The sequence below is a fragment of the Tenebrio molitor genome, chromosome 8, assembly GCF_963966145.1.
Source record: "Tenebrio molitor chromosome 8, icTenMoli1.1, whole genome shotgun sequence".
NCBI lineage: Eukaryota > Metazoa > Arthropoda > Insecta > Coleoptera > Tenebrionidae > Tenebrio > Tenebrio molitor.
Window position 1 is genome coordinate 18,131,281 of NC_091053.1, and position 16,674 is coordinate 18,147,954.

Genomic DNA, 16,674 nt, shown 5'->3' on the forward strand with positions numbered 1-16,674 from the left:
AATTAATATTATTATTTTTTCTATTAAATTTTTATTTTTGACTAATTACGATTTTCATTACATTCGAACATAAAATAATCGTCAAATGACTGCTATCCTGCATGACTGACAATGTTATTTTATACTTAAATAAGAAAAGTTTAAAAAAGCAGATGAAAATTTCAAAGCTGACGTTTAGATGACATTCATCGTACTTTGTATTCCGATTGTTTTTCACGGCACTCTTAAAAATGTTATAATAAGCTGAACCACAAAAAAATGTTTTATTTTTTTTTCAGTTAGCTATGAACCAAATGATAACTTTCAATACATCATTAGATTCAGAAAAAAAAACCTTACCACACCAAGCCTAAAAAACTACATGTGTCCATTAAAAAAAAAAAAGTTGACTATCGTTAGTTATTGAAGATAACGCCAAAAAAATATATTTAATGGCTGTTTTGTAGCGCTTGAAAAACCATATCTTTGATTTTTTTGTTCATTGAAATCGGGTCATAAATAAAAAAGTTATGGGTTGAGGCGTTTTTCATCAAACAACCTGTATAGGCGTTATAGTCACGCAAGATTTGGGTCTTCACCAATCTTCTCAATCTCACGTTTTCTTTGTGGACACTTTCAATTCTAAACCTCTTATATTTTTTATAACACCGTTCCTTTCAACGTATGTTACCTTTCAGCTCTTTAGTATACCATCTGGGGTAATCACGAGAGACTTCCGATGAAAATTTCGTTAGATGCAACCGAAACTACAATTTCCAGTAGCTTCTAGCTTCCTAAAGTTATAAAAAGTAATACTTAAAAAAACGGTTGCTGCCCCTTATTGTCTGTCATGTCAGTTTTCACATTTAGGTATATTAACTTTTACCAAGGCGATTTTCATTTAACTTGAGACCGCCTTGCTTTTGCTCATAACCTCAATAAAGAAAAAGTGTCATGATTAATCTTATTCGCCAAGCTACTTCGATTGCTAACTTATTTCGAATTATACAAAATAAATCAAGTTCTAGGTGTTTCTTGTATTTTTGGTTGCATATAACGAAATTTTAATCGGAAGTCGCTCGTGAATAACCCTGTAAAGCTAGCTTCTCATAAAAAGCCGCGCAAACCTCGTTTATATCACGCAGGGAGTAAATGGGTGACCAATCGACTTCCTCCAAGTACAGCACAGTATGCTACTGGGTTGAAGTAATTGTAAGGAAAGAAAAAAGATTTTGGAAATATCGAGCAAATTTTCAATGCTTCATAACACAAAAACAGAAAGACTTTTACTAGAAAAAAAAATTGTATTTAACTTCTATTCATCGTCACCAACTACCGATTATTTTAGACATGCATTTCGAGGACACCTGTATAAAATCTATTCTAAAATTTGAAAACACTAAAAATGTCAGTTTTATTTTATACATGAATTCCCCGACAAATATAAAGAGTAATTCAAAAATTTGTCTTCAAATTTAATACAAGACAAATGAAAAGATTGTTATGAGGAAACTGCAACAATTGGATCCTAAGAAACATCTGCTAATGAAGTAGGCAATAAAGTTTCTCAGTTTTAATTAAATCAGCGTATCTAGTGGGTAACATGAAGGTCTTGATGATTATTTGAAACATTTTTATTTCTTTGCCCATCAGACTAACACGACAGGAGCACTATCGTTAACCACCGCTATGTTGAGGGAAAAGTTTAAAATTAACAATGATATTTACTCTTCAAGTTTTATCGAGTTTATAGAAACGTGGTAGTCTGATAACTTTATCCTGACTAAATATGACGTGGTAGCAGAATTAGCTGAGTTAATCCTTCCATCACTTTTAATCGCTGTAATCACTACTATCATATTTATATCAAAAGATATCATACAAAACAAAATTTTTTAAAAATACTTTAATACATGGATCAATATCTACTAATCATTTGTGACAGTGACAAATTAGATGGTTCAAATAAAAACTTCATTGAAATTTGATGTTGCCAATGGTCCTCTATAACGATAGAATATTTGGAATACAAATGGTAAGAAATTATAAATACTAGAAGTTGCCCAGCGGTCGAAGTTCGATCGTTATTCATAAAAATTTTAAGTTTGAACGTTATTGAGATTTTTTTTATCAAAGAGTATACCTCTATAAACCTTGCTTATAATTTATTGAAAAAACGATAACGAGTTTTTTGACATTTCCTTGGGTTTTTTTAATTGCCATACTGGCCAGATTTCTCCAAGGCTACACAGTTAATTTGCCTATGTTTCTCAAATTATACAGGGCAAGTCACATAAAGCTTATTTCTGAATTTATTTTGTACGCCACCAAAAATACTAATGACGGTGACCACTTGACACCGTTTATAATGTGATTTAATGTATGTAATTCATCCACTTGTACGTAATAATGCTCTTTACTACTCTCGTAATGTAATATACTATAAACTGCGCTCTGCGCAATCTAATTATGGTAACGTTCAAACTTAAAAATTTAATGAATAACGATCGAATTTCGACCGCTGGGCGACCTCTAGCACATATAAATTCGGCTTACATGTCGCTATGGAAATGACATAAATAAAACAATTAAAAAAAATGCCGGAAGAGAATTGTAGTGAAAGTGATGTTTCAGTTTCTTGGAGGTACTCCTCCAGAGTTAAAAAGTATATATTATAAATTTTGGGGTTTTTAATTTCATACCCGAAAAATCTAAACTCCAGTCTTACATGGAAACTTTGAATTGTATCAAATATTAAGATGATGTTTTCTTTAAGGTCCGTCGTTAAAAGCAACAGCCACGAAATTGGATTTCGCGGCCTTTTTTAAGAACGCGAAGTGCTCGTTTCGCGTACGGTTGCACAAAAATGTAATTAAACATGTGTATAAACATATCATACAACGTTTTATCTACTTTCATAATCAATACAAAATATTTGTATTGATTATGAAAGTAGATAAAACGTTGTATGATATTTGTATCGTAAATAACTACATATTCGCTTATATTTATGATCTAGCTGATATTATGAATCATTAATTCATTACTGTGTTAAACAATGATACAATAATATCTAATCTAACCATGCATGGAACGAAAAAACAAACTGAAATATATTGTGTTGCAAAGATCTGCAAATTAAAATTTTTCTTCGCAAAGTAAGGGGCGAATAAATTTTGTAAGACAAGTAGTACCGTGAGATCATTTAAATTTATAATTAAAGGAGGCTATGACTTTAAAATTATATTGGCAACACCGCTGACACCTGGATTTGAATTGTCAAAATGACACTTTAAAATTCAATACAAAATATGAAACGGCGAGTTAATAGTTGTATCCAAGCGAGGGGTTTGATACAACTGTTAACTTGCAGTTGTATACCTGGTGATTCAGATTGGTATTCGCGCAGTTGTATACCTGGTGATTCAGATTGGTATTCGCGCCCCTATATCTTTTTTATTTTAAGAAAAAAGTATAGCAAACCATATATATTTGTAAATCGCTTATGAAACTACAATTGATGACGTTGTCAAATCTTCTCTACGATGACATATGTCAAAGTTAAGACAGTCAATTTTTTTTTTTAAATAGTACATTTTACATTTCTTAGTCTATTCTTGTAAAGCTTTTTTTTTCTACATTTGAATGTGTAAAAAAGTTGACACTTGCAATAGGAAAAAATCAAGAAAAAAAATAAAATATGATTTAATTTATTCGAAAGTGTTATTTTCTAAAAAGAGCTAGTTAACCATGGAGACAATTAAATTTTGACATTAATAGCGTCAATTATTAACGTACTATTCCGGACACGGAATCTTGGCCATGACTGACATTTATCTGACAAATATATGTGAACTGGCCTTTATTGAATATAACCCAACTTTTGACTCGATAATGCCATTTCCCTGTTTTTTTGATGTCACTTTATTTTATTTTACTTATTAATGACACTAATGACTGGTTTACATCATTTTTTTTTAGAAATGTCTAAAAAATGTTGGCCAAGATTCCGTGTCCGGAATAGTACCTACATTTAAATAAATAGCTATGTTATAACCTACATTTAAATAAATAACTATGATATAACATCTAGCTTCGAAACCTAACTTTTTCCTGACTATACCGCTTTGAATGCATACACGATGAAAATATGTAGTTGAATTTTGATAGTGCATGAATGACATGATGAGTCTTGGGAATCGTATTCGAATTATTCGAATATTTGAATAGGTGACTATGTAAAATTCGAATAAGTGTAAATTCTAATATTCGAATAAAGTAAATTCAGGATGGATCGGGTATTTCACTGTCAAATAATTTTATTTTTTGGCTATGTAATTCTTAAAATAGTGAGATGCAGGGAACCAACATAACGCGAATTTAGCATAGTAAATTCAGTATGGATTTGGTATTTCGTCCGAGTCTCAGTTTTCTGGCCGAGGCGCACCCGAGGCTTGAAAACAAACAAGGCCAAATCATTTTATTTTTTGGCTACGTGGTTGTCTTGTAAATAGTGACATGCAGGGAACCAACATAATGCGAATTTACAAATGTTTGGCTTACTAGCTCTTTTTAGAAAATAACGCTTTCGAATAAATTAAATTATATTTTATTATTTTTCTCGATTTTTTTCTGATGTAAGTGTCAACCTTTTTTACACATTCAAATGTAGAAAAAAAAGCTTTACAAGAATAGGCTAAGAAATGTATAGTGTACTATTAAAAAAAAAAAAGTTGACTGTCTTAACTTTGACATATGTCATCGTAGAGAAGATTTGGCAACATCATCTATTGTAGTTTCACAAGCAATTTACAAATATATATAGTTTGCTATACTTTTTTCTTAAAACAAAAAAGATGTAGGGCCGCGAATACCAAACTGAATCACCCGGTATTCTGTATTGAATTTTGAAGCACCACTTTGACAAATTAAATCAAGATGTCAGTGGTGTTGCCAACCTAATTTTAAAGTCACAGCCAACTTTAATTATAAATTTAAATGATCTCACGGTACCTATTACAGTCTCGATGTAGTTATCAATATCCTTCGACTCTAATTACTTTACTCCCTTGATGAGTAATAGTAGATTACATACCGAGGTGGAAAGTGTTTCATTCCTGTCAAGAGCTAAGATAGTTTACCAAGGCGTAGCCGAGATGAATTAATGCTCCAGACAGGAATGAAACACATACCCACCGAGGTTTGTATACTATTTTATTCGGAATCATTACATTTTTAGCAAATAAACAATTAATTTGATGCAGTTTCATTTCTACTGTTTTTCGACGTTCAGTAAGTACGCCACTGGAAAAACCTTATAATAGGGCGGAAAGTGGCCTATTACTAACCAAGAGAGGAAAGTAAAGATAAAAAGGAATGGTTAACTTTCCGCCCTCATATAAGGTTAGGAATGTGCATATTACAATACGATTCCGAATAAATAATTAAATAACTCTTACCGATTATGAATTATTTTTTTTGGTTCAAGCATTGAAGGGAAAACAACTGGTAATTAACAAAATTGTCATTCATTAGTTGATTAGTAAACGAATTATTTGTATTTTGTATTGATTCATTTTCAGACTTTCATCGGGATTGTAGATAAAAGCACATAAAATGAACATTTGGAGAAAGTTATTAACAATACGGAACCGCAAAAATGGACAATAGAGAAGGCCGTAACAAAATTTCTAATGAAATGGAGCAACGCCGTAACAATAAACGAAAGTTGAAGGTGGACGAACAAATTAAGTGGCAGAAAAAATGTACTGAAAAAGTGAAGCAACAAGATTCCTCCTGCAGTAGTATAAATTATGAGCATAATGAGGAAAATCGAAACTTACCAAGGAAGAGTGCTACTCATGAAGAACAGAAAGGAGTTTCTATGGTAAGATGAAGATTTAAATTTATGACATTTATGTTATCTTAAAATTTGGGTGAATATTGTGAAGCAATATACAGTGTGCGTCCTAAAAAACGCCGCAAGACATATCTCCGTTATTTATGGCTCGATTTAAATAAAACGAAAACTGAAACATTGAAAAATACAGAGTGTCTATAAAAGAACATATATCAAGAGTCCTATGGAACTCGAATATATTTGATTTTTGCCGCTTTGTCGCATATTGTGGTATCAAATAGAAAAACAGAGGTTATGTAACTTCATTTATGACAGGTTCTTTGATTTTTACAGTAATAATAAATAAATTTTAAAATAATAATACAATTAAACTCCTTCGTGAGGCAGCAATGCATACTCCAACCTTTATAGGATGCCATCGAGTTTTTTTTCTAACAATTTTCTGACAAGTGGAGACTGGTAGGTACATCAGTCTGAAGTGATAACTTCCTAAGGGATTTTTTTTGAGTTTTGTTCCATTCGTTGGCGTAAATCTTCAACAATTTCGTCATTCACTGGCGGTCTTCCTACAGTTTTACCTTTTTCGATACTTCTAGTTGCCACAAATCTATCCACAATCCTTCTAACATGTGGAATTAAATTTGCTTCCGCATGTTATCATTTGGAAATTTTCCGAAAAATTCTTCCTTGCAAGCGTTTATTAGAATAAACCCACTCTCCATTCTGCAGGGTAATAAGATTGCTTATTACTTACTGTAAACGTACGAAAATAAATGTCGTACCTTCCGTACGTTCTTTTATAGACACTTTGTATCTTCAAGGCGGTCTCTATTTTAACAGGCCAGGACTCTGGCTGTGTTGCCAAATTTCTTAGTGGGCCATTCCATAGCATCCTGAGTTTCAAAAATATTGGCACTTCCATAGAAAGGCGGTTCATTCAAAAATAATTTTGACAAGACAATTAATTGTGTAATTAATTTCAGTAATTGAAAAATAAACATGCCACACAAATGTTGTGTTCTCGTAGATACCCAATTGCAAGTCAAATTATGTTTCAAGTAAGTCTTCCTACGTTAGCGTTTTCAAATTCCCATCGAAGAAGATTAGAATGCAAGAATGGATGCGCATTTTGGAACTAGAAAATTGGCGCGTGAGGTCTTTGTTGCTCGTTCCATTAGGTCTAAAATCCATTTTAAATTATAAACCTGTATTGATGGTAGGGTCCATACACCCGAGTGGGTAGCTTTTGCAGTTCTTATTTATTTTCAACAATTCATACTGCACCTTTATTGGTCTTTAATGGTCTCTGTGTAAGACTTTAGAAAAAAAATCTTGTCCTGAGCTGTACATTGTACAGGTGGCAATGGTTGGAATTTGCACTCGAGCTAATGCAATCAAGGTGAACTAAAAGGACTTCTATCTTCATTTCGGATAGGATACTTGTTCAGAATACAGGACTATGAAATTTTACTAACAATAGCTATCTTATAAAACAGGATACACATAATTACCTTGACTTGGTCACCTGATATACTTTGACTGAAGTAAAGTTGCAATACGAGAATTAGAAAAATCTTTCAGTGATGATTAACTGACAGCCAACAATGACAAAATAGTGAGTGACAGTGAGTGATCACAAAACTTCAAAACTAGTAACTTTTTTTAAAGGTTGGCGAAGCAATGTTGTCAGACGTTAGTGGGCCATTCCACAGACCACTTTCTGAAGTCAGTGTCACGGCCTGTTAAAATAGAGACCGCCTTGGTATCTTGCGTTAAAAAATTTGATTCGCAAGACTTTTTGATATAGCAAAATATTTTTCCCATTTGGATATATCGGGTGTTTATTAAAATGTTTCCTCAAAGTAGGGGTTGAAGAATCGATTGTGAACGCACCACGGGTTACAGATTACGAATCACCTGTTTAAATAAAACCTCACTTTTTGCGTTGTTTGTGCTTTTAATATGTAGACTGATGAAGGGTGCGTGGTGCGTTCATAATCGACTCTTCAATGCCAACTGGAGCATACATTCTACTCGTATACGTTGTTTTATACTAGTCACTTTATAATAATGTATTATCATATAATCATGTGACTTATTAAAAAATTATGTCATTTTTATTTAATCTTCAGTTTGCAACAAAGAAGAATCTTCTTGATTCTCCAAGTCAGCTCCGATTTGATACTTACAAAAAAAGAGCTGGAACCACAAATCTCGGCATGGACTATGAAAAACTGATGTGCGCTCTATTCGCTTTGAAATTCATCACAAGTGATATTGTGGCTGATTTCGAGATGAAAACCAACAGTGACGATTGCGGAGCTTTCGACGACGTGGTGCTAAAAGTGACTTTTGTGGATGAACAATCGCACACGTTTCTCCTCCAACTAAAACATTCTAAGAATACGAAAATTGTTACCGAAAAAAAGCTTGCGGCGAAAAATGACCACTTCAGTCTACTGAAGTATATAGAATCTATTCCAAAATTTGAAAACACCGAAAATGTCAGTTTTATTTTATACACAAATTGCTCAACAAGTGTCGAGGATAATTCAGTAATTTGTCTCCAAAATAAAGACAATAGAGTTGAAGAGGTTGTTGCCAGAGAACTGCAAAACTTGAATCCCAAGCAACTTCTGCTAATAAACAGAAACGAAATCAGCGATAAGAAGGAGGGAACAAAAGTTTTGCAGTTTGAATTAAATCAGAGTAGTGGATCAGTTAATGGTCTTGGTGATACTTTGAAACATTTTTATTTTTTTGCTGATCAGACGAACACGACAGGAGCACGGTCGTTAATCAACGCTATGTTGGGAAAAGAGTGTGGAATTAACGATGCTACTTACACTTCAAGTTTTATCGAGTTTATGGAAACCTGGCGGTCTGGTGACTTTATCCTGACTAAATATGACTTGGTAGCAAAATTGGCTGAATTAGCACTTACGCCTTTTATACAAACGATATCGGACAGAAAGTGCAACGAAAAATCAAACCTTCTTAGAGACGCAATTATGAAATTTGACATGACGATTGTTAAAGATACGAACGAAAAGGTTATCGCTAACATCTGGAACGAGACAGCAAGCGATGATGAAATCAATTTGACATCGCTCAAATATGGATTGCGTCTTACGGAGATGAACAATTTATCTTTAGAGGAAAGAAGTAAAGTGTTGTGGCATTTAAACAAAGTTCCCTTGATCGTAAAAGCGGAACAATGTCATGAAGAACGAGTTAAACACGCTATCAGACTGCTGGAGAAAGTTGAAAAGAAAAAAGTGATATTATTGGCAAACGCAACGAAAGAGGAGTTTCCGGAGTGGAGAGTTTTCCAAGATCTTTCCGATTTACTAAATGAAAGTGTTCACACTGATATTATTAAACATTTTAAGATGTCTCTTCAAGGTCGACCACCAATTTTTTTGGACCAGTTACCCAACTTTGATCAAGAAAATGGCAACACTATTGAAACTACAGAACTTATTAAAATGACCCAAGAAGTTATTCAAATCGGTAGAACGCAAGAGGAGGCGTTTGAAACTTACATTTCCAGAAATGTTTCTACGATTACTTTAGACATAAACAAAGTGCCAGAGTTTTGTAGGACAGAGGATTCTCTCCTAATCATTTGCAACGTTTCTCAAGCTTGGAATAAAGCAATTCGACTGTTGGATTTGCACGTGGTGGAGCTTGACCAGTACTTGGAACTGGAAGAGAAAAAGAAATGTGATGTTTTGTTGACCAGTTATAAATGGCCTCAGGTCGCATTCAGCAACATTTGTAAAGAGGCCAAGAGGAACGTCCATTTACTCCAAGTTTTCGAAGACAAAAGTTGTACTTCGGTTCTAAGTAAGGAAAACAGATTTTCCTTGGAAATAATGAAATCTGAAAGAGCACGTGTCGATGAAATGAAAATTTTCACATATCTCGATCATCCTCTGAATGTTATTTGCTCACCACCCGGAATGGGTAAAAGTACGTTGATGTCTCGCTTGAGCAGCATCTGTCCCTCTCGTTACTGGACTGTCCGCGTAAATTTGATCAATCACCAAAGAGTCTTTAAGAAGAAATGTGTGCACGATGAAATATTGCACCATTTTCTTCAAGATGAGAAAGATCCATTGGTGGTTAAGATTCGTTCGATGCTTTTACAAAATAAACGAATCTATTTTTTTCTCGACGGATTGGACGAAATAGATAATGGCTGTCTTCAGGACGCTTTGGATTTTATTAAGTACATCTCTTCGTTGGGTCATCGGGTGTGGATTACTTCACGTGAAAATTTGGAGCAAAAAGTGTCGCGAAGCCTAAACGTATTTCCTATAAAAATTGAAGAGCTGACAGAAGAGCAGCAGAAGACATACATCCAAAAACGTCTTCAGGATTTGTATCAAAAAGAAGAAGTTGTTGAAATTATCAATAAAATATACGCAAGTGTGGATATCGTTAACAGTCGACACTTGTTAGGAGTCCCTTTACAGTTGTTCATGGTTACAGAAAATTTTCGCGACAACAAAGATTTATGGAGAGAACCCGACCAAGAAATTTTTGTGTTGACGAAAATGTATAAGATATTTTTTCAAGGAAAGAAGATGCATCAACTTCGAAAAGTGAGAATGCACGAACACGAGGACCAGATCGGATATTACCTTGATCTGCATCTGGAACAATACAAATTGCCAGCACTGAAGTCTTGTCTGGACACCACAACTTTCGACAAGTTAAAAATTAATTTTGGATGGAGTCAAAAGTTCTTGGACAAATTAAAAACCGGAGATCCGTTTGGAATAGCGAATGGAGTGACCGACGATAATCAAGTCATCTTCAGCCACCAATCTTACGCAGAGTATTTTGCGTGTACATGGCTGAAGAACAATCTGGACACGGTTTCGCTGTTGCAAGATGATTTGTTCACCAAAAAAAATCAAAATCTGAAGTTTATATTCGATATTATGTTGGCAGAAAATAGTGCACTTCATTTGGCTGTTATCTATAGACATACGGATTTAGTTCAAAAGCATTTGGACAAGAGTGAATTGAAAGATGAAGGTGGCCGAAGTCCCCTGCAGTTGTTGTGCTCTTATGACGTCCAACATCCTCTTTTGTGGAAAAAATTTGACAAGTTATCTCCCTACTACACAAAGGAATATTATGCTGAAAATAACATCGAAGGAGTCTCTACAGAGTACAGAGAAATATTCAAAATGTTGTCACATTGTGATGTATTTCAAAACGACGACGTCTTTCAATGGAACTGTCTTGACTACGCCATTCGACTCCACAACTTGTTCGCTATAGAAAAATTTCTAGAAAGATTTGGAGACTCGATAAGCCTTGAAAGTTTATTCGAACACTTTGATAATATCACACTTGCATATTATTCGTCACAGTTGGGTTATCCAAATTTATTACGTGCTGCCATTAAAAAAGACCCAAAAACTCTTTCAATGAAAATTGGAATATGGGATTTGACATTGTTGCACGTGGCCATTAATAGAATTAAAAAGAATAACGAACTTGGACACATTTTAATGAAGGAAAGCAAAGAAGTAATTACAACGTTAATAGAATGCGGTTTAGATGTAGATGGACAATGTCGCTGTAAGAGAACAACCGCTTTGCACATCGCTTCTGAACTTGATAACGATGTGTTCGTTAAACTCTTACTGGAACAAGGAGCAAATATCAATTTGACTGATAACGTTGGACGGAACGCACTACATTTTGCTCTCGAAAATTCTAAAGCAAATACGGAAATAATAAAACTGTTGATAGATAAAGGGATAGATGTGAAAGCCATTGTTGAGAATGGACCAACTCCATTACATCTTTGTTGCAGAAGAGGACATTACGATGCTTTAGTAATTTTACTAGAAAGGGGTGCGAGTGTAAACGCTAAAGATTCAAAGAACTATAGTGTACTTCACGAAGCCGTTTTCAGAAAAAATTACAATTGTATAAAAGAGCTACTTGATCGCGATGCTGACATTAATGCTATTGATGATTTCGGGAAGACTGTGTTACATGAAGCTTTCGAAGAAAGACAGTCCCCTGATGATGAGGTGATTGAGTTGTTGTTAAGTCGCGGTGTTGACGCCAACAAGCGAGATAACAACCAAAAAACTGCTCTAGATTATGCTGTAACACGTCCAGGATCAAATGAGTTGGTGAAAAAACTGTTCCATGCTACAGCACGGGATCAATTGATGTCTACCGATTATGTTACGTTTCTTCACTACGCTGTTTACCATGGCAATTGTTTTGCTGTAGAATTATTTCTAGATGGTGAACTAGATCTGGATAAGATCAGTGTCAACAACCGCGAATACCCTTTGCACTTTGCAGTCGAAAATCAACACCTTCGCAGCGATTTATTATTGAAAATGACCGAGTTTATTCGAGAATGTAAGAAAAAAGAAAATTTTGATAGAAAGCAAATTGTTGAACTTTTAGAGAAAGATTTCTCAAAGTAGATTCTGTAAGTTTCTTTTTCTTAATAAGAATTTGTGCTTTTTGTTTATGTTTATTTTTCAGAAAGTTACAGTAGTTGCTAAATAGAAAACGATGTCTGTGTGACGATATATTTATAGTCATTCAAGAAAGTTATATTGCCTGTTGCCTTATTGTAAAAGGTTCAATACCTTAACAGCCGATAACCAAACAGATCCATCTTTGGCCTAGGATATTATTTGTATATTATAATAATTAGGTATAGATTTATTTATTATTATTAACGAAAAATGTTATAAAACGGCTCTACATTTAAAAACAGAGTGGGTGTACCAAGCAGTCTCTCTTGGGCTCTGAATCTTTCTCACTACGAGGTGTCAAATAATGGTCTTCTAATTATTGAAGTCAAAGTGTAACATAACTTTAGGATTCTTGAATGACTATAAAAATAATTGATACCATGTCCAGTTTATTTTATGGCCGGTTGCAACGCACTTTTAATCCGGTGATTAACGTATTATTTAATTTGACAACTTTGTTGGCACCGCACTTTAAATAACCTTTTCCGTTGACCACTTGATAATTTCAATATTAATGAATTATTTTGTCTAAAATATAGTGTATTAATGGACCTCATTAATACACTATTTTTCATTAATCAACGATTTTTGCGATTTTGACGTTTTCAAAAGCCGAACTTTTTGGTTATAATTCGCATGTCATATTTTTCAAAGGTAACTAGGTTTTCTTAGCAACCGTGATTTTTACGTGAAGTTGAATGTGAATGGAGTTGACGTCTTCTGACACTCTTTGTAGAAAAGTGAATAGAAAGTGTTGAAAAATTTTAAAATGGCCTACCCTAAGGAAAAAAAAAGGATGAATGTATTTTATAAGGTCTCATCTTTATCGAAAAAGATTAAATTGATTTTGATTTGGCTTTAATTTGAAATTTTGTCACAAAAAAAAAAGTTTGCGTTCAACGAAAAAATTTTGTAATCAACTCGTTTGTTAATGGGCGATTAATAATCTCAACTATTAAAGGCACTCACTCGTTACACTCGTTCGTGCTTTAAACAGTTTCGATTATTAATCGCCTTCATTAACAAACTAGTTTATTAAATAACTATTTCCATCTTCTTTGCTTAGTAAAGTAGCCAAAATCGGCGAATTAACCTTTAAATAGAGTTTATGTAATGTCATTAATGTCAATATGAGTTCAAATTTCAAATCAACATGGAAGATTTTGATAATTTCTTGGAGGACGATTTAGACATTTTGGAGATTATTTTTCACGGTTCCAGAACACAAGATCTGACCGTTTTCATGAACTGGATGAATTTAGATTTTATTCGAGGTTCAGGCTCACAAAAGCAAGTGCTTTACATTTTTTGATTTTAATTGAAAAGGAAATAGAATTTCCTGCTGATACGTAAGTTGTTGTAAGATATTTCGCAATTGTTTAACAAAAGCACATTTTACTTTAATTTTATTTAGGTACTTCTGATTCCGCTGGTTCAAATAGTAGCGCCTCTAGCGGAATTCTTCTTCCGTTGTCAAGGGGTTTGTTTACAATTCGATTATTATTGTTTAAATTAATTAATTAATCATGTTTACTTAAACAGATTTTAAAATATGCGGTGCAATGAAACAAATTTTAATATACCATTCAGTTTAAATCTCGTTTTAGTTAATACATGATTCACGAAAATGCGGTGCAACCGGCCATTCATCATTTATACCATATTTACATAAATATAGATTGATTTAATTGAAGTTTTATTAATATCTAGTAGGTACTGTCAGCTTTTTTTTTATTCTTTTCCTCAATATTATGATGAAATATCTATTTCAAGAATATTGTAACTTTCGACATTGTACTAAGTCACATACTTAATAAGCTTTTGAAACATATACATTTTGAACACGAAATCAACTTTTTTTTCTGTCAGTAAAAAAATTTTACTTTTTACAGGTACCGGTTTGTGACCATGAGATGTTGATGATTATTACAATCGTTCTTTTGAAGAGATGGAAAAATCTTCTTCGATCTTATTGAGTTTAGAAATTAGTCATATAAATGATGATTTTATAAGTAAAGTTTCGAAAATACGTCATTTACAAAAGTGACTAAAGAAAGGTTATCATAAAATGTATCTATAATCTATTTATAAATTGCAAAACACAGGCATTATAGAATTAATAAAGATGTAATGCATATTTCGTAACTAACTAATCTTGAATACTAAGGTCCAAGTAAAATGTGTACGGCAAAGAAGATACAATAAGTTAATTTTTTTGAAATTTTTGAAATCGGTCCTGGTTAATTTTCGTTGATTTGTTAGAAATTAAAATTGACAAAAAAAATAAAAAAAGCATGAACGTTAATCAAAAATACTGTCAGAGTTGTCATCTAATTTCTCGGAATGGCTTATCATTACGAAAATACCGAGCTCACAGATATATGGGCAATGTTATCAAAATGTAGCTGCGCCGTCCAGAGAGTAGGTACGCAGAGCGATTTTCGGAAAGATACCATCCTGGGCCACGTCAGTTTATTAATCTACTACAGCGAAGAAATAGGCAGGACCGGACTCAAAATTTTTGAAAACTATAAAAATATGTAATCAATTATCTCCGTTAAGGCTCGCGTTTACCTGAGTTTGAAACGGTCGAAAAAGTGGATTTTCGATCACGTTTTTTGAGAAAACAGTACGAGATGAACGTTTTCTCTCTTTACTACATAAATTATGAACATTTCTATTAGTGAACTATGAAGAGAAAAATATAATTTTGTTTTGACGAATTTGTTAAAAAACCACAAATAAAATGCTCTGCTTAGAAGCTGTGTAGGCAAAACGAAAAGAGATATCGAAAATATCTCACGTCATTCACTAGATATTGTTGTGAATGTGACGCAGACGAAAAGTGGTGTTTCCTACTTGAATACTAGTTGAAAAAAACGAAAAAAATGAAGTCATTTTTCAACGTTAAAATTTTACGTTGTAGACAACCAACCCTACATGCTACCTGAGCTAACAGCTTACGGAAAGGGGACTATACAAGGGTACAAATTACATCGGCCTCCTCCTAAGAAATTAGGAAATACTTATAATAGGTATTTGCATTTTTATTCCAAATTTGTAACAAACGATTTGAGCTTTATTAACAACAGTCAATAATACTGCTGCTCCATCAGGAAAAGCTTCATCAGATTATTATATCACCCATTTTAATATTAGATACGCAAATCTCTGTCCTTTTTTTTTTAAGTGGAATAATAATTTCCAGTAATAATGCACTATAAAAATAAGCACAATTTTTTCCTTTATTTCATGTCAAAATTCACGATCTCTAAATATTTTATTTTATACTGTCCGGTAGATGTTCGATTACATTATCAATTTGAGTCCGGTAGGTGAGTTATAAGTTATAACAGTATCAGAGCCGGAAAGTGTCGCTAAGCAACACTTACCGGACTGTTTTATTTTTCTGACATTGAAAATTGCAAAAGTCGAAAAATATCCACTTGAGTGCTTCGAAATGATCGATTTGTAATACGAAAGTTGATTAGCAACCACAAGTGTCATTTTTTGACGTTTTAATTTCTCGAGAAATTTGTGAAAAAACGATACGAGTGTTGCGTTTTAATCAACTTGAGTATTACAACAGATTATTTCAGAAGGACGAATGTAGAATGAAGATTATTTCATGAATAAAGTTGTTTAATTAAAGTCCTTTAAAATGTTTGCAAGTTGCTCGTCAGAAGTTGACGATTCATGTTGACATTTGAAAAAGGACAATAAAAAATTATCGAAAAATTATCGCTGTAATCCAAAAAATAAAGCCTTACGATTGGTCGAAAACGATGATGAATGAAATAATCATTGTAAAAGCAGTAGTAACGGCCGTTGCCCCAGGAAAAAAGATGATGCAATTTTCATAAAATAGAACAGACTTCCAGTATGAAATAATAGTACATATATTATTACATGAGCAAGTACAGAATAAGTAAAGAATAAAAATCGTTACTTGCCAGTACCTATAATCCTATACTTTGTCTATAGCAAATTTATCTGACTCTAAAAGCCCGACTAATAAACCGATAATGTTCAATTATTATTCACCGAAGGGACACAAGATGAAACCAACCATTTCATTGTATTTTTACCTTAAAAATATTTTGCCATAAGGGTCATTTTTGTCTCATTCATAATTCTTGACAAATCAGGTAGAAACTCCGAACTAATATTCATTCCCTCATCTGCAGGGAGTAAATGCAGATTTAATCGTAATACTTTGGGAAAATACAACTACAGAACTACACAATGCTGCTCCCTGTATTTGGTGAATATTATACAGAAATTAAACAAATTTTTTTTCAAAAA

General features: G+C 33.2%; 1 protein-coding gene across 2 annotated transcripts; it reads left to right on the top strand.

Moving 5' to 3' along the window:
- Nucleotides 1-1,893: 1,893 nt before the first annotated feature.
- LOC138137592 (uncharacterized) lies at nucleotides 1,894-15,130 on the top strand. Of its 2 annotated transcripts, XM_069057069.1 has the most exons (5): nucleotides 1,894-2,014; nucleotides 5,562-5,866; nucleotides 7,972-12,040; nucleotides 14,071-14,082; nucleotides 14,262-15,130. In XM_069057069.1, the coding sequence occupies exons 2-5, from the start codon at nucleotides 5,639-5,641 to the stop codon at nucleotides 14,273-14,275; spliced, it is 4,323 nt and encodes a 1,440-aa protein (XP_068913170.1). In that variant the 5' UTR covers nucleotides 1,894-2,014; nucleotides 5,562-5,638; the 3' UTR covers nucleotides 14,276-15,130. The 2 variants fall into 2 exon arrangements, with proteins under 2 accessions (XP_068913170.1, XP_068913169.1); XM_069057068.1 differs by lacking the exon at nucleotides 14,071-14,082 and having other exon boundaries at nucleotides 7,972-12,317.
- Nucleotides 15,131-16,674: the final 1,544 nt, after the last annotated feature.

Coding starts and splice junctions, on each gene's coding strand:
- LOC138137592 (XM_069057068.1), top strand. CDS start 5,639: ATGGACAATAGAGAAGGCCGTAACAAAATTTCTAATGAAATGGAGCAA. Junction 5,867..7,971: donor AACAGAAAGGAGTTTCTATG/GTAAGATGAAGA, acceptor TTTAATCTTCAG/TTTGCAACAAAGAAGAATCT.